Source organism: Aspergillus ibericus (genome assembly GCF_003184845.1).
Source record: "Aspergillus ibericus CBS 121593 unplaced genomic scaffold BO80scaffold_14, whole genome shotgun sequence".
NCBI lineage: Eukaryota > Fungi > Ascomycota > Eurotiomycetes > Eurotiales > Aspergillaceae > Aspergillus > Aspergillus ibericus.
The window spans coordinates 525,421-544,166 of record NW_020292112.1 but is presented as its reverse complement, the minus strand read 5'-3'; the positions used below and the strand labels follow the sequence as shown (position 1 = coordinate 544,166).

Genomic DNA, 18,746 nt, shown 5'->3' with positions numbered 1-18,746 from the left:
ATCGCGGGAGAAGAGTACTTGTACCGGGTGAGTCCCCTGCCAACTCTATGTCACAGTCTTGGCAGCCGGGCTGCGCCTCGGCTCGTGGCTGCCCAGGGTGGCTAGGACTCCAGAAACGGCAAGGACCCACTTCCTCAGGGTTCAGGATGTTCCGAACCGCTCCGGCCAATGATGGCGGGCGGATTCCTAGGTTGGGATGCCGAAAGCGCCGATTCCCTCTTACTAGCGGAGCGCATCTTCCGGCGCGGTGCCCAGGAGACCTGCCGACGGCTTCCATTCTTCCATTGTTCCTCCCACTCCTCTTCAGCCCCCCTTTTCGTGGCTGTTCTTGCATGGCCCTGTACTGCCCAGAATTGATGTGTCCTTACGTCTAATGGAGCCGTCATTGTAACTATGCGCGTGTTCTGTTGATCCCAGTTACTGGACAGACCGCACGAGAGCTCCACGGTGGGCGAAAAAGGAAAAAAAGAAAAGCTAAGAACTAGGCTCGCCTCCTTTTCAATTCGATGAGTTAGCACTCGGTCCCTGGTATCCATTGATTGTTGAATCCTCAGAGACGTTCTACGAAGACCGCAAATCTCCAGCAGCCGAAACCCTGCTCAACCCGTAGTGAGGGGTCTCCCAACTGCGCACGACAGAAGGACCCTCCCTTGGATTTTTTGGATGAGCAACTGCTAAGCGTGCTCAATTAAAGCTTCCCGGCAATGGTACCTGCAATCAATGCGGGCTCAGGCCCTGAACGACCGAACTTGCACGGCTCGCGAAACACAGTTCCGACCATGTCGTCACGACCTTCGGAGCGCAATGAGCATCGGAAACCACAGGTGCCAAAGTCGTTGGCTGGGGGCAATGCGCAAGACCAATACATAAAGGGCCTGGAACGGGAATTCAAGTTCAAGCATCTGGGTGTACTTGGTGTGCTTGGGTGGATATTGTAAGCTTGCGCCTTAGCATACCCGCTTCTCTTGCTTCAAGGCCCATTCTTCTGACATGATCCATTCGATATATAGGTTCCTGCATATTGTCGGAATATTCTTCTTCACCAAGGGATTCTTGTTGACTCGAATGGTTTTGGAGAACAAGTCATCCTGCGAAGTACTTCCCTTCGGCGATGCATCGAGCGTTGGCAAGAAAGTCGACGGGTGTTGGCATCAGAAATCGTTTGACAAGGCCATTGTGATTATAATTGACGCCCTGCGCTATGATTTTGCAGTCCCCTTTGCCCCGACTGCGGAGACTGATGCGGCACAACTGTTCCATGATAATTTGCCTGTCTTGTATGAAACAGCCGTGAATTCTCCCGAAAATGCCTTTTTGCTTCCTTTCATTGCGGATCCACCCACCACTACATTGCAGCGGCTAAAGGGACTGACAACTGGGACGCTACCTACATTCATTGATGCTGGCTCCAACTTCGCCGGAACGGCAATTGATGAGGACAACCTGGTTGCTCAATTGCGCGCATCGGGCAAGAATCTAGTCCAGCTTGGAGACGATACCTGGCATGCACTTTTTCCTGACTACTTCGATCCTGAGCTGACCCGGCCGTTTGATTCATTCAATGTGTGGGACTTGCATACGGTTGATAACGGTGTGACCGGCAATTTGTTCCCACTGCTTCATCCTGAAAATTCCACGAAATGGGATGTTATTTTCGGTCACTACCTTGGTGTCGACCACGCTGGCCACCGATATGGACCAAACCACCAGGCTATGGCTGCGAAGCTGAAAGAGATGGATCGCATCATCCGCGATCTCATTGCAAGATTGGACGACAAGACGCTTCTGGTGGTAATGGGCGATCACGGTATGGACTCCAAGGGTGACCACGGCGGCGAATCCCATGACGAAGTGGAGGCCGCTCTGTGGATGTACTCGAAGAAAGGTATTTTCGGCCGTACGAGCCCCGAGACGGCCATGCCTCCCATGTTAGCTCGGGATCGCTTTGTCCCTCAGATCGACCTCGTGCCCACTCTGTCTCTTCTCCTAGGAATGCCCATCCCCTTCAATAATCTTGGCTCGCCAATCGAGGAGGCGTTCATTGGGCCAAATGGGAATGACTGGAAGAATCTTATGACGGTGAACCGTCTGACAGCCGCTCAAATCAAGAGATATCAGCACGAGTACGCAGCGACGCGAGGTGCAGACGATGACCTGGAATCCGAATCCATGGAACTTTGGCAGGCGGCAGAATGTAGCTGGCAAAAGCTCTCTAAGATTGGCCGATCCAGTCAGGCGAACTTGCGCTCTGTTTCTGAGTCATACAAGGAATACCAGCGTCATACTCTTCAGGTGTGCCGTGGGTTGTGGGCCAAGTTTGATGTGCCAAGCATGCTCCAGGGAGTTGCAGTACTGTTTGCTGGGATTGTCTTGTTGGTCTTCTACGCGCGAAGCGCCAACATGGGCCGGGCAGATCTTACAAGTCCGCTGCTTACTCTTGTTGGGGCAGGCTCTGCCGTGGGAGTCGCAGTTGGTGCCTCACTGTCGTTGGCAGGTATGGTGGAGATGGGAGTCGCTGCAGCGTCCACTTTGATGGCTGCTGTGGGAAGCATAATCGGCGCCTCGTGGTCCATTTTTGTCACTTCAGGTATCCTATCCGTGCCGTTGCCCAGGAGTCTGTGGGGCTGGCTGGCGGTTATCTTCACGGTGACCCAGTCCATCGGGTTCGCATCCAACTCCTACACCATTTGGGAGGACGAGATTCTCCTATTCTTCCTTTCCACCTTCGGTGTTCTTGCTGGCGTATCCTCGATGCGCCAAAAGTCAACCGCCGACCGTGTACTCGGCGTTTACCACTCCATCCTCTTTGTCATCCTTGGGAGGCTTGCATCCTTCTCCCGCCTGTGCCGCGAGGAGCAGATGCCTTTCTGCCGTTCTACCTATTACGCATCTGCCACGTCTTCAACTTCCGCCCCCTGGCAAATTGCCATACCGTTCCTCGTTGCGCTTATCCTTCCCACTGTTGTCCGGTCGTTTTACGCCGGGTCCAAGTCCTATGAAGGCGCCGCTACACTCTGGATTGGAATGGGTTTCCGATTGGGGCTATTCATAACCTCCGTCTTTTGGGTGCTCGAGGGCGCTGATGACGGTGAATGGCTGCCTTTGCGCAAGGAGACCTTGAAGTCGGTGAGGGTATTCTTGGCTCAGCTGGTGCTGGCTCTCGCTTTCGCTGCTGGCACAACGGCGTTCATCTATTCCAAGCCTTGCATCAGCATCAATGTCAGCCAAGGCAACGCGGAACCCGAGGGTAAAGGCAAATCCTCAGCTCCCGCACAGCCGGCAGGACGTACGACCGTCACGATTCTGGGATTTGGCAATGTGCATGGAACGCGGTACTTTCTCCTCGTCGTCAATTTCTGCCTAGGCATCATCCTCATGCAGAAGCCCATGGGCCAGGGTGCCATCGGATTGTTGCTCTGGCAAATCCTTTCTCTGCTGGAAATTCTGGATACGAATGCGCTGGTGCTTGGCAATTCCGCCATTGGACCGGTCGTCCTGGGCCTTCTCGGGTCATTCTACTACTTCAAAACTGGACATCAGGCCACCCTGAGTAGCATTCAATGGGAGACCGCCTTCATTCCTCTCTCCTCCGTCCAATATCCATGGTCACCGATCTTTGTGATCCTTAACAGCTTTGGCGCGCAAATCCTTACCGCCATCGCCGTCCCTCTTACAGTCCTCTGGAAACGACCCCTCCAGCTGAATGACCAATCTTCTTCAACGTCGAAATCGGGCAACCCTTCGATCAAACTCCTCACCGACGTTGTGCAAGCGGCGTGCACATACATCCTCTACTTCGCCACCATTAACTTGGCTACCACGATGTGGGCTGGTCATCTCCGCCGCCATCTCATGTTGTTTCGAATCTTCAGCCCCCGGTTCATGATGGGTGCCACTGTGTTGGGGGTCGTGGATGTCGTTCTGATAGTGTTCTCTGTGGCCGGGGTGCGGTGGAGTACCCTGAGCGTGGGTGATATTTTTGGGTGGTAGTGCCCTAGCTATCGTCGATAGTGGACCTTGGCCCCCGCCCACCGGGCCCTTTGCGCCAGACATTCCCAGCCGGGGACAGGGTTGTCCTCTGCCCGGAACTTGGACTTTGGAAAGGTCCATGTCATCCTGACTGATATGCCTTCATACCTTCATGGCTCGCATGGGAGAGAGGGTGCGCCGGGCCTGTTATGAACTCTTTTTTTTCCTCTCTCTTCTTCTTCTTCTTTTACCTTGCATATATATTCATACTTCGAGATAATACATATGGCGATATCTGAGCGTACTTCCCCGGACATGTGGAGTAGATTGATCATGCCAAAAACTTCCAGGAAGCACGTGCCTGGTGGCACCTCATCACACGAGCTCCCGCCTCCCTGGTGTGACACTGTGACACTGTGACACCATGACACCATGACACCATGTCGCTATGCGGTGTCACTACCCCACATCGTACCAAAGTCTCCGTCGACCCCTGAGCGGTGGCCGTCGATGCCAGTTGGCGGGAGCCTCTAGGCGCCGGGCCGGCGTATCTCCCCGCCGTCCGGGCGCAAAGCCGATTATCCAGCGATATGACTACTCCGTACTTAGTACGGGGGAAGGCACAGACACGCCGATAACGACTCGCTTACGGTCATTGGCCCACCGCGGGCTGCCATTACGTAAGGGCACAGCTCCGACTCCGGGATGAGTCAACGACCTGGAGCGACGCCCGCCCGATGAGCCATCGCGAACTAAACTTCCCAAGCTATCTTTTTTTCCTCCAAGTCTCGTCTTCATCCCTTCTACTCCTCAACTTCATCCTCCTTGAAACAGACCACGAACCCCTTCAATTCCATTCTCACCTTCACAATGGCCTCCGAAAAGCCCCGTGTCTGCCTGGCCTACTCCGGTAAGTGCCCCGTCGCCCTACCCCGCAAATTGCGTGGTTGATAAGAAGCTGTGTGCGCTAACTGACGATTTTTGATCCCAGGCGGTCTCGATACCAGCTGTATCCTGCGCTGGCTCATCGGTACACTAGACCCTGCCCCTTTGCGACCTCGCCCCGTCTCGGCTAACAATTGTGTCAGAGGAGGGCTACGATGTCGTCTGCTTCCTCGCCAACGTCGGCCAGGAGGAGGACTGGGCCGCCGTCGAGGCCAAGGCTCTCCAGATCGGTGCGAAGAAGATGATCATCGAGGACTTGCGCCGTGAATTCATCACCGAGCTCTGCTTCCCCGCCATCCGTAAGAACATCGATCCCGCCGGAGTGTCACGCTCCCTCCGCTGACCTGTATCGCAGAGTGCAATGCTATCTACGAGGGCCGCTACCTCCTGGGTGCGTTCTGATATGTTCTTCTGACGGTGGTGGAACAACCAATTGACTCCTCATAGGTACCAGCTTGGCTCGTCCCGTCATTGCCCGGGCTCAGATGCGCGCTGCCCAGAGGGAGAACTGCCAGTTCGTCAGTCACGGTGCCACTGGCAAGGGCAACGACCAGGTTCGTTTCGAACTGGCCTTCTACGCCATTCAGCCCTCCATCAAGGTCATTGCCCCCTGGCGTGACCCTAAGTTCTTCAAGCGCTTCGCTGGCCGCAACGACCTTCTGGACTACGCCGCTCAGACCGGCATCCCGGTCACTTCCACCAAGGTGAGTCATGCATCTTGCACCCGGCTTCGCAACGACACCGGCTAATGTTACATGTTTTAGGCCAAGCCCTGGTCCATGGGTTCGTCACGCTTCTCCAGGCATGATTTCTCGACACCGAATACTAATTGTCCGGTATAGATTCGAACTCTGCCCACTGCAGTTACGAGGCCGGTAAGTGAACCCATTGGCACTACTTCCCACAGCCCTCACTCACGAATAATCGAACAGGTGTCCTGGAGGACCCCAACCACACTCCCCCCTCTGACATGTGGACCATGACTGCCGACCCCATGACTGCCCCCAACGAGCCCACCGACCTCACCATCCACTTCGAGCAGGGTGTGCCCACTAAGTTGGTTACCCCCGAAAAGGAGTACACCGACCCCGTTGAGCTTTTCTACACCCTCAACAAGATCGGTTTCACCCACGGTGTTGGCCGTATTGACATTGTCGAGAACCGTTTCATTGGCCTGAAGAGCCGTGGCTGCTACGACTGTACTTATCCCTGCGCCTCCTCAATCAACCCCCTGCTAACGCACTCAAGCCCCCGCCATGACCATCCTCCGCGATGCCCACCTTGACCTCGAGGGTAAGCATTCCCATCGAGCCCACTCCTAGGCCACATTGCTAAGTGATATTCTAGGTCTCGTTTTGGACGGCCAGGTCCGCGCCCTGCGTGACCAGTTCGTCACCCACAACTGGTCCATCCAGCTGTACAACGGCTAGTACGTGCTCCCCTCTCCCATTTGTCGTGCCGAACCGCTCTGACCGGTCTACAGCTACTTCAGCCCCGAGCGTGAATTCATCGAGAACAGTCTGAAGTTCTCCCAGCGCGTAAGAGACCCACGACCCCTGAAACCCACTTGATCGCATCCTCTAACTCAAGCCCACATCCAGCGTGTGAACGGTGAGGTCCGCCTCCGCTGCTACAAGGGCCACGTCTACATTCTCGGTCGCTCCTCCAGCACGGAGAAGCTCTACTCCGAGCAGGAGGCCTCCATGGACTCCCTCGAGGACTTTGAGCCCACTGACACCACCGGCTTTGTTGCTATCCAGACTATCCGGTATGTTTCTCTCTCTCCTTTCTCCCTTGCCTATCTCGTGTTCGGGTTCCTTGTGAGTAGGCGCGTAAAGCTAACAGGTTCAATCCACCTCCAGTCTGAAGAAGTACGGTCTCCAGAAGGCGGAGGAGGGTGAGTCCCTCAGCCGTGCATGAATAATGAGCCTCATGGGATGATGGGTGTTTGCGGGAAACAAAAAGGTAATTAGACAAAACAAGCCAATAATACATGAACTTTCAATCGAAGCAACAATCCTTTGTAATCTGCGGGTTTGCCCACAACGAAGAAGCCGGCGATTAGCCTTTGGCTGTGTATGGCCTGTGCACCCTCGCTTACAGGTCGTTCGTTAGATCTGACATGCATGTTTATCGAAGGTAACACCGACGGATACTTGGCACATGGGGGAGAGTGCCTTCGGCCCGCAAGATGACATCAACTGCGCTGCGCCAACTAATTATAGTTCAGAGCATGGCATTCCTCGGGCCTCACTGTGCTTGTGGTTGATGGGGCGACGCGGCAGTCCGCTTGACGTCCTCCCCGACGGATCATGCCTCCGTATCTCGCTCCCGTCGGCTACAATGATGACGGTGCGCTACGGTGAATGACGCGGGGAGTGCTAGTTGGGGAGAACCTCACAGTGACGGCGGAGTGACCGTGCCATCCCCGAGGCCAGCGTGGGTGCTCCGGACTCAACAATGGTGGCGGACAATACGCGGAATGCCACCCAGCCAGGCTCTTACGCGGACCAGCATTCCTGGCAAGAGCGAAAGTTGCCCGGGGATACTTGAAACGGCCCCTTCATTCTTCTGAGCCACTGTGGACGACGAAGCGCCTGAGGTCAATTGTCATGAGCCACGCAAGGTCAGATGCAAAACTCTCGAGCTGTAACCCGGTCAGTTGGAATGCCCGCTATGCATGCCTGGAACTCCCATCGCGGCTGCTGCTTGACTATAAGAACCGTCCGATCATTTCCGTCCTCTTGGTCATCCATCGCTTTCTGTTTGAGCCCAGCCTCAAGATCTTCTTAATTTGCACGGCACCCTGCCAGGTACGCCGTCCTGTCCCTCGCTCTCACCCGTGCACTTGCTGACTGCCTTGCCTGGCGCTAGTCGTCTCGCTCCTCAGGTAGCCAACCGCCAGAGCATAGGGGATCGATCACTGAGCCAAGATGAAGGGTGTGCTCATCGCCTGCGGCCTGTTGGCCTCCTCGGTGTCTGGTCATATCCAGATGTCCAACCCGTATCCGATTCGCAGCCCGCTCGACCCGAATGGAGACGAGTCCAAGAAGGACTACTCCTACACGAACCCACTGTCGAGCAGTGGCAGCGACTTCCCTTGCAAAGGATACGCCAAGGATCCGTTTCGGTCGGTGGCTACGTATTCGCCTGGCGGAGAGTATGATCTGGAGCTGCAGGGCAGTGCGACGCATGATGGTGGCTCCTGCCAGATCTCGCTCTCGTATGACCAGGGCGAGAATTTCCAGGTCATTCATTCCATGCTGGGCGGCTGCCCCCTGACGGAGAGCTACAAGTTCACCATTCCCGCGGATGCTCCGAGCGGGGACGCCTTGTTGACCTGGACCTGGTTCAACAAAATCGGCAACCGCGAGATGTACATGAACTGTGCCCAGGTCACTATCGGCGGGGATGCTCACAGCGCCAAGCAAAAGCGTGATAGCTTCAGCAGCCTGCCCCCAATCTTCATTGCTAATGTCAATGGGCCGGGCCAATGCACGACCATCGAGGGCGACGACGTCAACTTCCCCCTGCCCGGTCCGTCGGTGGAGGGCAGCGTGAGCGGCACGGGCTACACCTGCACCGGCTCGGCTCCTTTCCTCGGGTCGGGCAGCTCCAGCTCAGGCAGCTCCAGCTCGAGCAGCTCGAGCTCGGGTAGTGCTCACTCGGCCGCAAGCAGCAGCAGCAGCAGCAGCTCCTCCACCGCTCACTCCGTGGCTTCGGCGACCTCCAAGAAAACCACCTCCACATCCAAGAGCGGCGCCACGGGGGCCACCCCGGCCTCCTCGTCGGCCAATGCGCCGGTTATGGTGGCATCCTCCTTTGGAGCCCAGTCCGCGCGCCTGATGAGCCTCCCGACGGCCGTATCGGCTGACGACGACAACGACCGCTTCACGCCGGGCAAACCCTGTGCCGACGGGGTCATTATCTGCGGTCCGCACGGCACGACCTGGTCCTTGTGCAGCAATGGGCGGCCCGTCCACATGGGTGCCGTGGCCGCGGGGACGTACTGTGAGCATGGTGAGATCCATGCTCTGTTCTAGGGTCCGCCAGGGCATTTCCTCGCCTGGCGCGAGCACCGTCGTCTGCAGAGGGTTTCCCTCACAGCCCTTGGAAATATGTCGAGGACCAGCTGGGTGTTTATGCTTGTGTCGTTGTTCTCCATGTATCTTGATTCCACCCTTGTGTCACCCCTGCTCTATCGCTTTTAATTGAATCATGACCTTATTTGATGATGATGATTATGATGATGGATGGTTGAGAATGGCCCATTCGTAGCGTTCCCAGTCCCCAAAGGACCGTAACAAATCCAGCTCGGGAGAGGTCGGGCAGGCTGGTAGCCTTGTACAGCAACGCTTGGTTTCATTAATTTCCAATTTTGATATCTAACCCGCCGTCTATATGCCACTGCCGCAGAAATGTTCAGATAAAAAGCGAATTAATGTCCCGAGATCCCAAAGCATAAGGCATGTCACATCACAGGAGAAATATATGCGTCGACTGACAGAAGATTAAATGACTTTTGTACTCGTGCCCCGTCACCCTCGGGCCTTTTACGCCGCAGCCACCACGGCGTCCAGAGCCTGCTCCAGAATCCGAAGGCCGGTCTTGAGTTGCTCCTCGGTGATAGTCAAGGGAGGAACAAAGCGGATGCAGCCCTCACCGGCCGTGATGATCAGCATTCCGCGCTCGCGGGCAGCCGCCACCAGATCGGAGGCCTTGGCGGTGAACTCCGGGGACAGCTGGACACCCAGGATTAACCCGCGGCCGCGGATCTCCGAGATGACGTTGGGGTACTTCTTCTGGAGGGCCTCGAATCCGGACACGAGCAAAGCCCCCTTGGTCTCGACTGACGCCTGTAGCTCCGGCGATGCCAGACGGGTGACGATGTGGTGAGCGGCACGGCACATCAAGGGGTTACCACCGTAAGTGGTTCCGTGGTCACCGGGCTTGATGTGTCTGGCGACGGCCTTCTCCGAGACAATGGTCGCGCCAATGGGCAGACCGTTACCCAGGGCCTTGGCAGAAGTCAGGATGTCGGGGTGGGCCGCCTCACCAGAGGCCGGCGCCAGTGACGGGTGGGCGTGGGCCCAGAGGGTGCCTGTCCGCGAGAGACCGCACTGGATCTCGTCGAAGATCAACACAGCGCCGACCTCGTCGCAGCGCCGGCGCAGAGCGGTCAGGAACTCCGGAGTGCCCACATTGATACCGCCCTCACCCTGGATGGGCTCGACGATCACACCACAGGTCTTCTCGGTGATGAGAGTGTCGAGCTGGGCCACGTCATTGTACTTGCCATACTTGAAGCCGGGCAGCATGGGAGCGAAGGGGGTCTGGTACTTCGGGTTCGGGGTCGCCGAGAGCGCGCCCATGGTGCGACCGTGGAAGGAGTTGTGGAAGGAGACAATCTCGTGCTTTGCGCCGGAGGGGTCGTGCGAACGACCGACCTTGCGAGCAAACTTGATCGCGGCCTCGTTGGCCTCGGTTCCGGAGTTGCAGATGAACACCTGGGATGCATCGCGCATAGCGCCGGACTTGTGGGTGACCTCAATCAAGAGCTTGCTCAGGGCACCCGTCCATGCGTTGTAGTAAAGGTTCGAGGCGTGGACGAGCACTTCAGCCTGCTCGGCAACGATCTGAGCGACCTCGGGATCACAGTGACCCAGAGAGTTGACCGCAATGCCGGCCGTCAGATCGAGGTATTTCCGGTTCTCCATATCCCACAGATAGCATCCTTGTCCCTTGACCATGACGGGCGCGGGCCGAACGTAGGTGGGCACCATGTAGGGAGTTTGGTCGTTCACAAAGGCCACCGAGGCGGAGTCCGCGGCGGGATCAGGATTTGGCACCGATGCTTTGGCCTGGGCGTTCACCTGGCGCGAGGCGGAGAGGAATCGCTGCTGAGCCAGGGTCTCAATGCCAGGGACGAGTCTCCTAGCGACGGGCAACCGCCGGGCAGCCAGATGTACGAACGCCATTCCGCTTGTGATAGACCGGGCGTGGAGAAGGGAAAGATGGGGGGGGCGGCGGAGGAGATGAACGGCGAGGTAGAAGGCGATCGGCGCCAGCGAAGGGACAAGATGATCACCAAGTTCAAGAGTCAAACGAAGTGGACGGTGGGAAGTTAAATAGAATTGGGAAAGTGAGGTGTAGGATGTGCTGGATCCGATGCGGCATCGGCGGTCCGTTATCAGGTGACTCACCTGCTCGCCATGTGACCGGGCCGGCCTCAGGATAGCCGGACCGTAGGTACGTAATTCGTACTATAGTACTAAGTAGTGTACTGTGTAGTACTCCGTTGTAGTACTACGACTCCCTCCGTCCTTCCTCTTCCTCCTCCTCCTCCTCCTCCTCCTCCTCCTCCTCCCATGCCCATATCGGCCATGAGTGCCACTCAATCCAGGACCTCCATGACCCTCCTTGGTACCTGAGAGATTTTCCCCGCCCTCGTTCATGCCCACCATATCCCCTCGTCCCCGCCCTTTCGACTTCAAATCCATCCGAGGCGCATCTGCGGTGCAGGCCCATCCCATCCCGTCCCGTCTCCGCCGTCCCGTTCCCGCGGCACGCATTTCCCTGCCCGTCCCTCCCCCATCACTCTTGAGTCTTGACTCTCTCTCTCTCTTGCTCGCTTTCTCTCGCTCTCTCGACCATCTTGACTCGGGTCGCCATCATGTCGTCGACCGACAATGGACTCCGATCCCCGCCACCTGTCCATAATATCCCCTTGAATGATCTCGAATATGGTCTCAATCGCCGCTCCCACGCCGCCAGTTGGTCGGATCTGGCTGACCCATCGGCTCTCGCCCCTCACGTCAAGCACCACATGGATCACGCCCTCGACCATCTCGACCGGTTCTTCACCCAGGTGGCCATCTTCATCACTCCGAGTTACCTGCAACATCATGTCGGCGGTCGGCCTCAGCCCCCAACAAAACCCCATGCTATCGCGGCGCTGGACGGCCTGCGCGGCTGGGCCTGCTTGCTCGTCTTCAACTTCCATTTCCTCTTCACATACACCTGGAAGGTCGCCGTCGGCTGGGGGTTCAACAATGAAAATTTTGGTCTCCTGCAGCTCCCCATCTTGCATATGCTGGTCTCCGGCCACATCATGGTGGCCATCTTCTTTGTCATTTCGGGCTACGTGCTCTCCTACAAGCCACTGAAGCTGATCCGCAGTCGCTCCTGGGAACAGACCTTCACCGTTCTGGCCTCGTCCACCTTCCGTCGCGCGCTCCGTCTCTACATCCCGTCGGTGGTCGGCATCCTTCTGGTCTTCGTCGCCGTGCGATTGGGCGTCTACAATTACTCTCAGAAAGTCCTTGTGGAGGGTCACACCATCTTGGGCACCAATGAACAGCATCCCCCGATCATGCGGTCTTTCCACAAACAGTACTGGGACTGGTATCTGACGATCGTCCATCTGATGGACCCCTTCAACTGGGGCCTCTACTACAACTACTACAATCCGCATCTGTGGACCATTCCGGTCGAGTTTCGCAGCTCCATTGTGCTGTTCCTCACCATCCTGGCCACCTCCCGCCTGACAACGACCGTGCGTCTCTCCCTTGTCAGCGGGCTCGTCTGGTTCTGCATGCGCTGGGGTCGCTGGGACATTGTCCTATTCCTCTTTGGCATGCTCATGGCGGAGGTGGACCTCATCAACGGCACCTGGGAGCGGCCTGCGGACGAGGGCGAGTTCTCGAAGCCCCGACCGGGCCCCCGACGCTTCCTCCCCAAGCAGCAAAATGCCCTTCGTCAGATGCTTCCTTTCCAACTTTCAACCCGCAATCTGTGGATCACCCTCTTCGTCCTAGGTCTCTACCTGGGCTCCGCCCCGAATACCGGCTACAAGTGGACTCCCTTCTACCGCTGGACCTGGGAGATCACGCCCAAGACCTACCCGGAACCGCACCGCTTCCCCCAGACCCTTGGGGCGGTCCTCATTGTCTTCAGCATCAACCACTCCAAGGAGATCCAGAAGCTCTTCACCACCCCAGTCTCCCAGTACCTCGGCAAGATCTCCTTTGCCTTTTATATCGTGCATGGCCCCATTCTCCACTCCTTGGGCTATTCTCTTATGCCCAATATCTGGGCCTTGGTCGGCAAGGAGACCAACTTTCAGTACTGCCTGGGTTTCTTCATCGGCTGGCTCATCTGCCTGCCTGTCTCGCTCTGGGCCGGTGACATCTTCTGGCGCGCGGTCGATATTCCCAGCGTCAAGTTTGCCCGCTGGCTTGAAGACAAGCTGATTGTGAAATCGACGAAACTGGAGGTCTCCGGTGCGAACCCACACCTGCACTGATTGACCGCCCTTCCCGCGGGTCGTCCGTTTGACTCGGTCGGGTTCCCGAAGCGCCCGTAGGCCGCAAATCGGGATCATAAGCACGCTGCCCCCTCCCCTCCACCCCAGAAAAGGCGGGGTGGAGTCGCATCGGCTGGCCACCTTATAAGTCACTGGGCTGGCATGCACCATGAGCCCGAGAATCATATCTCACCTCACGAACCCGTGCCCAGCAGGCATTTTGGCGCTACCGCGAAGACCCGTTGGCGGCAGATTGGATTGTACCTCGAACAGACCCCCTTCCCCCCAGATTTACCGCGGACGTGGTCGCGCGTTGTGACAGGGAGATGGATCTTCTTGTATATGTGACGACCCGGATTGAGTCAGACGACTTTCCATGGCCGACTAGCGGGCTGGAGGGGCCGTGGAAGTTATTCCAAGCACACGAGGGCCTGTGTGGAAGGAGATGTCATGTATGCTGTGAGGACGGTCTGGTGGCGGTGGTCGGTGATGCCCGTAGAGCCTCACACTGTATATAGTAGAGTACAGTAGAGCATAGTCGTCGAGCCGGCGTACATCAGGAATGCACCAGCAAGCAGGCGGCTGGCCCGTTTGCCTGAACCGGGGACACATGGAGTCTATGTATACGTAAGTACTATCTACATAACTAACTAATTAACTAGTAGTTAGTTATCCAGAAAGTTGGAGCTAATGCTGAGTCAGCATGGGCGATCATGTGGCAGGCGGCGGGAGGGCAGGCGGTGGGGCGGTGCAAAACGGGGCGCTATGACGCGGCATCACATGTCAGGCGACCGGATGAGGTTTCAGTGACGAGGAACAGGATTCACTTTCGCGTCCACGACTGAATGGTGAGACCCTTCATGATTCATGGATGGGATCCTCCTCTTCCTCCGCCCGATGGAACGAACGGCCGACCCCCGAATCTCCCATGCATGTGACGGCAAAAGGCGTTCGGCCGAAGGATTCATTCAGCAGTGACCTTACAACCTAGCGAGCAAACGTCAGTCCCTTCAGGCCCCGAAACCTGGTCGTCGCATCCCTACTCCTAGTGGATAAGAAGGGTGCAGTGGGACCTCGACATTATTCTTCCTAGTACTTATCACTCGTGGGTGCTGAGATACGGCGTGAGAGGGATCGCACGCGGCGTGACCGGCTCTTCGTTGGCCCGGGAGTTGGCTCTGGTTTTGCACGTGAAAGTCCACCCACGATCTCGACGCCCCGGAAAGGGATCTTCATCCTCCACTCTTATCCACCACCGCGAAAGTTGCCTGCTTCCCCCTCTCCCCCCAACCCCCACCGCTGAAGCCAATTTCGGGCTCAGGCCATTTTGCGTCCTTCCAGATCTGGCCGCTTGAGCAGCCATGAAACCCCGTCCAAACGACCGATCGCTCCCCGACGCCACGGCTCCCACCGTCTCTGCTCCTCATACTTCAGCGCCATTCTCCTCGTCAGCCGCGACTTTGCCCTCCCCTGCCCCCTCCTCGGCCCCTTCCACTGCCTATCCCCCTTTTCAGCATGTCCCTCCGCCCATGATGGACGTCGATCATGGTGCCGTGGCTGAAGATCGGTCTCGTCGAGCCACCAGTGTCCTGTCCATGGATGACATCGAAGCCGCCCAAGCCCTCGAGGGCCTCCGTACTGGTAAATTCTTTTTCCAGCCCCGTCCTCGTCAATCTGGTTGATCGCAGGCGGGCGTGCCAGCGCGCTCTATATAACTAATGATACCCTATCTAGAGTACGGGCAATCCCCTCGAACATCACAGACGACCTCGCTGAACCCCCCCGATTCTAAGCCGCAACCAGAGCCCCTCCTCTCCCTCCTTACCTCTACCCATCCCCTGATCTCGTCCGCCATCAACGGCTCGGTGTCGGCCTATACGAACTCCAAATCCTACTCCCCTCGCTTCAAGTCCAGCGCCGAATTCATCGAGCGCAACATCGGCTCGCCGGTCGCCAACACGGTTGGCACAGTGGGTCGGAAGACGGGCGTGGAAAGCGGGCTGCGGTGGGCTCTACAACGTCGAGCCTCCTCTTCCGCCCAGTCAAGTCGATCGAAACGTCGGAAAGTCAGTGGGGAGCAGCCTTCGACCGAGGTGGACGTGGAGAAGGGACCGGATGACACCATGGGTTCCCCGCGTATGGGCAGCCCTTCGGACCTGTCGCCGGCCGAGGGTCCTCCCCCGTACGACGATCAGAAATCTCCCAACTACGATGAGATCAGTCGAGATAGTCCATCCCGGCAGACTCCACCCACATGGCAGAGCCGATTGATGATCTCTACGTCGGGATTGGGCGTGGCCATGAGCGAAGAATCGCTCCGCAGCCTGCAGTATTGTCTGACGTGGTTGCGCTGGGCCAATGGACGGCTGGACAAGGCCATCGATGCGCTGAAGACCGCCCTCAAGGAATGGGATAGCTCGAGGCAGCAGAATGACGATGGGGCTGCCGGGCACGATGCCTCTAGCACCACCCTCCTTTCGCAGCGGATCCAGGCCGTCAAGGAGGATGTGCTGTCGACATTGAAGCGGGTGGTGGACATCGTCTCGAAGTACGCCGGGGGAGCGCTCCCGGAAAATGCGCGGAACTTGGTCCGCCGGCATCTTACCTCCCTGCCGCATCGGTTCCAGATTGCGTCGACCTCCCACCCGCCGCCGGATTCGCTGGCGGCTGCCTCAGACGCCACCGTGGGCGCCCACCGGATCCTCGTATTGGCCCAGGAGGGGCTGGATATGATGTCGCAGGTCAGCGGGGTAGTCAATGATACCCTCGTCAGCGCGGAACTGTGGTGCGAGAGACTGGGTCGGAAGCGCTCGGACGGCAAACATGGCGCGCAGGTGTCACCTCCCCGAGAGCACGACGAGCCATACCCGGCGGATGTGAAGCTGCCTATCCAGGCGTCTTCTCCCCGAGACGTCTCTATGACTGGCATGGAGAGCGCCTGAGTCGGTGGGGAGGTTGCTCCGCCGAATCACTGGGGCAAAGTTCGGCTGGGGCCGGACACTGCCAAGGAGCGTCTCCTGCGGGGATTGAATACTCATTGGCCACTCCCCTTCTTTGTTTGTTGGTTGCTGGGACTCCCTGCCATGGCGGGGCTGTGATTTTAGCTGCGGATGGACGGCGTTTGGTTACGGGATGATGATGCTGATGATGTTTGCCTATTTTACATGTTTGCTCGGTCTCTGTTGGTCCGGACTGGTTCGGGATCCCTTGCTTTTCTCGCTGGCCCCTGATGGAAAAGTGCATGAAATGAAAGCGTCATTCCCTCCTTGCTTCCTTTATCTGATGCTTCTCGCGACGGGACCCCCGACCCGGCGCCAGCCCGGCGTCAAAACGGGCTTGCCTGCGCGTGCCTACGCGTGCCTGCTCCTGCCTGCTCCTGCCTGCTCCCACTTGCCTTCATCACGCGAATCGCTTCTTAATCACCATGACCACCCCGACTCCTCCCAACTGCGGCGTTTGGGGATGCCCGCGGCCTGGCACGCGCCGCTGCACCGGCTGCAGCTCCCTCCCCGGGGCCACCATGGCGTATTGCTCCCCTCGATGCCAGAAGGCGCACTGGCCGACCCACAAGTCGTCCTGTCCGGGGGCCCGTCGGTACAATTGTTTCTTGATTCGCGCCACGCCCCGGGACCCGGCGAAAGAGCACCCTACGGACGGCGACTACATCGAACCCTTTCCCCTGGAGTCGTACGGTAACTGGGGCGAGGAGAAACGGGAGTTGCAGACGCGATTGGGCTGGACGCAGCTTTACGAGCCCGGCAAATTCTTCTCGCATCGCGACGTGGATCGGTGGCACTATCACATCTATGCGCAGGGGGAAGGCCCGCGAAATGGGCATTGTGGGCCGGTGTACGGGCCGGGCGATTGTCGGGGACGTGGCCGTGGTGCGCTTGTCGAATATGGAGGTGAACGACTACGCGGATGAGTTCTCCACGGTGGAGTTGCTGCGGACGACGGGATATTATCGCAACCGGGATGGCTTTGAAGAGAACGAGCAGCGAGAGCGCGGCCGAGTGAGCGGCCTGCTGGGCGTGGACCCGGACGTGCTGCCCACCGAGCGTGTTTTCACCGTCCCAGGGCCCTAGATTGAAGGATTTCCCAATGCCTGTACGGAGTAGTCGGGTAGTCTCCATCCAGAATCCACCTGTTATGTACACAGTACTCCGTATCTGTCGTAGATCAAGGTATGCACTACGGAGTACTCTGTAACTCACTCGCCGGCCCGCGGGCCCCACTCCCACCCAGCCTTCTTCTCTTTCTAACTTCAATCCCTCTCTCTCTCTCTCTCTCTCTCTCTCTCTCTCTCTCTCTCTCTCTCTTTTTCACTCGCCCCCACCACCATGTCGACCCCCGAGGCGCCGGTGGAATCGGCGCCCAAGCAGCGCGAGGACGCGGTGCTGCAGCCGCTGTCGCACCCGGCCACGCAGTTCTACACGCTGTCCTACCTCGTCTTCTTCTCCATCTTCGGGACTTTGGCCCGCCTGGGCCTGCAAGCGCTCACCGTCTACCCGGGCGCCCCCGTCGTCACCGGCGTCCTCTGGGCCAATGTCGGCGGCTCCCTCTTGATGGGCTTCTTGCTCGAAGACCAGAACTTGTTCCGCGAAGAATGGGGCCAGCCGGCCACTGCCCGCCCCCGCGACGACCCGGACGAGGCCCGCGAGCGAGCCAAGCAGCACACCACCGTCAAGAAGACCATTCCGCTCTACATCGGCCTCACCACCGGCTTCTGCGGCTGCTTCACCTCCTTCTCCTCCTTCATCCGCGACGTCTTCCTCGCCCTCACCAACGACCTGTCCACCCCTTCCCACGACCCCATCGCCTCGCGCAATGGCGGCTACAGTTTCATGGCCCTCGTCGCCGTCATCCTCACCACCGTCGCCCTGAGCCTGGCCGCCCTCATGTTCGGCACCCATCTCGCGCTCGCGCTCGACCCCATCACGCCCACCGTTCCCTTCCGCTTCACGCGCCGCTACCTCGATCCCCTCGTCGGCCTCCTCGGCTGGGGCTGCTGGCTCGGGGCCGTCTTCCTCGCCATCTGGCCGCCCGATCGCCACGATCCCGCCCCGGAAGTCTGGCGCGGCCGGGCCGTGTTCGCCATCGTCTTCGCGCCCCTGGGTTGTTTCCTTCGGTTCTACGTCTCGTTGGCGCTGAATGCACGCCTTCCAGCCTTTCCCCTGGGGACCTTCGCCGTCAATATCTTCGGGACCATCATCCTGGCCATGTGCTATGATCTGCAGCATGTCCCCGGGATTGGGACGGCGCTGGTGGCGGCAACGGCTGCCTCGTCGATCCTGACGAGCTGCCAGGTTCTGCAGGGCGTGATGGATGGGTTCTGTGGCTCGGCCACCACCATCAGTACCTGGGTCGCCGAATTGCATGGCCTGAGGAAGCGCCGGGATGCCTATCTGTATGGCGTCGTGAGTATCGCCGTGGCCCTGGCCTTCTTTGTCATTATTGCGGGGTCGTTGGGCTGGACGCGAGGCTTTGTCGACCCGGTTTGTGGGTGAAGAGGACGCGCTGATACGGT

General features: G+C 58.2%; 8 protein-coding genes across 8 annotated transcripts; 7 read left to right on the top strand and 1 right to left on the bottom strand.

The window, feature by feature from the left end:
* Positions 1 to 270: 270 nt before the first annotated feature.
* BO80DRAFT_492799 (mannose-ethanolamine phosphotransferase GPI13) lies at positions 271 to 4,276 on the top strand. The gene is made up of 2 exons (XM_025723787.1): positions 271 to 934; positions 1,011 to 4,276. The coding sequence occupies exons 1-2, from the start codon at positions 705 to 707 to the stop codon at positions 3,988 to 3,990; spliced, it is 3,210 nt and encodes a 1,069-aa protein (XP_025576555.1). The 5' UTR covers positions 271 to 704; the 3' UTR covers positions 3,991 to 4,276.
* A 428-nt stretch (positions 4,277 to 4,704) lies between these two features.
* Positions 4,705 to 6,924, top strand: BO80DRAFT_424145 (argininosuccinate synthase). The gene is made up of 13 exons (XM_025719210.1): positions 4,705 to 4,879; positions 4,961 to 4,999; positions 5,058 to 5,213; positions 5,270 to 5,305; positions 5,362 to 5,618; positions 5,679 to 5,697; positions 5,757 to 5,789; positions 5,847 to 6,113; positions 6,163 to 6,207; positions 6,262 to 6,343; positions 6,398 to 6,452; positions 6,516 to 6,682; positions 6,777 to 6,924. The coding sequence occupies exons 1-13, from the start codon at positions 4,840 to 4,842 to the stop codon at positions 6,832 to 6,834; spliced, it is 1,254 nt and encodes a 417-aa protein (XP_025576554.1). The 5' UTR covers positions 4,705 to 4,839; the 3' UTR covers positions 6,835 to 6,924.
* Positions 6,925 to 7,571: 647 nt separating this feature from the next.
* On the top strand, positions 7,572 to 9,402 carry BO80DRAFT_424144 (uncharacterized protein). Its single transcript, XM_025719209.1, has 2 exons — positions 7,572 to 7,727; positions 7,789 to 9,402. Exon 2 carries the CDS (start codon positions 7,848 to 7,850, stop codon positions 8,955 to 8,957), a length of 1,110 nt encoding a protein of 369 aa, XP_025576553.1. The 5' UTR covers positions 7,572 to 7,727; positions 7,789 to 7,847; the 3' UTR covers positions 8,958 to 9,402.
* On the bottom strand, positions 9,213 to 11,299 carry BO80DRAFT_472875 (acetylornithine transaminase; the record flags this gene model as incomplete). Its single annotated transcript, XM_025723153.1, has 2 exons — positions 9,213 to 11,177; positions 11,222 to 11,299. The coding sequence occupies 2 exons, from the start codon at positions 11,297 to 11,299 to the stop codon at positions 9,468 to 9,470; spliced, it is 1,788 nt and encodes a 595-aa protein (XP_025576552.1). The 3' UTR covers positions 9,213 to 9,467.
* On the top strand, positions 11,266 to 13,382 carry BO80DRAFT_42482 (acyltransferase family protein). Its single transcript, XM_025719377.1, has one exon. The coding sequence runs from the start codon at positions 11,588 to 11,590 to the stop codon at positions 13,217 to 13,219; it is 1,632 nt and encodes a 543-aa protein (XP_025576551.1). The 5' UTR covers positions 11,266 to 11,587; the 3' UTR covers positions 13,220 to 13,382.
* Positions 13,383 to 14,748: 1,366 nt separating this feature from the next.
* Positions 14,749 to 16,161, top strand: BO80DRAFT_352641 (putative clock controled protein (Ccg-8); the record flags this gene model as incomplete). The annotated part of the gene is made up of 2 exons (XM_025715630.1): positions 14,749 to 14,860; positions 14,954 to 16,161. 2 exons carry the CDS (start codon positions 14,749 to 14,751, stop codon positions 16,159 to 16,161), a joined length of 1,320 nt encoding a protein of 439 aa, XP_025576550.1.
* Positions 16,162 to 16,643: 482 nt separating this feature from the next.
* On the top strand, positions 16,644 to 17,304 carry BO80DRAFT_444015 (zinc finger MYND domain-containing protein; the record flags this gene model as incomplete). Its single annotated transcript, XM_025721402.1, has 2 exons — positions 16,644 to 17,008; positions 17,034 to 17,304. 2 exons carry the CDS (start codon positions 16,644 to 16,646, stop codon positions 17,302 to 17,304), a joined length of 636 nt encoding a protein of 211 aa, XP_025576549.1.
* Positions 17,305 to 17,559: 255 nt separating this feature from the next.
* On the top strand, positions 17,560 to 18,726 carry BO80DRAFT_454357 (FluC/FEX family fluoride channel; the record flags this gene model as incomplete). Its single annotated transcript, XM_025722068.1, has 1 exon — positions 17,560 to 18,726. The coding sequence occupies one exon, from the start codon at positions 17,560 to 17,562 to the stop codon at positions 18,724 to 18,726; it is 1,167 nt and encodes a 388-aa protein (XP_025576548.1).
* Positions 18,727 to 18,746: the final 20 nt, after the last annotated feature.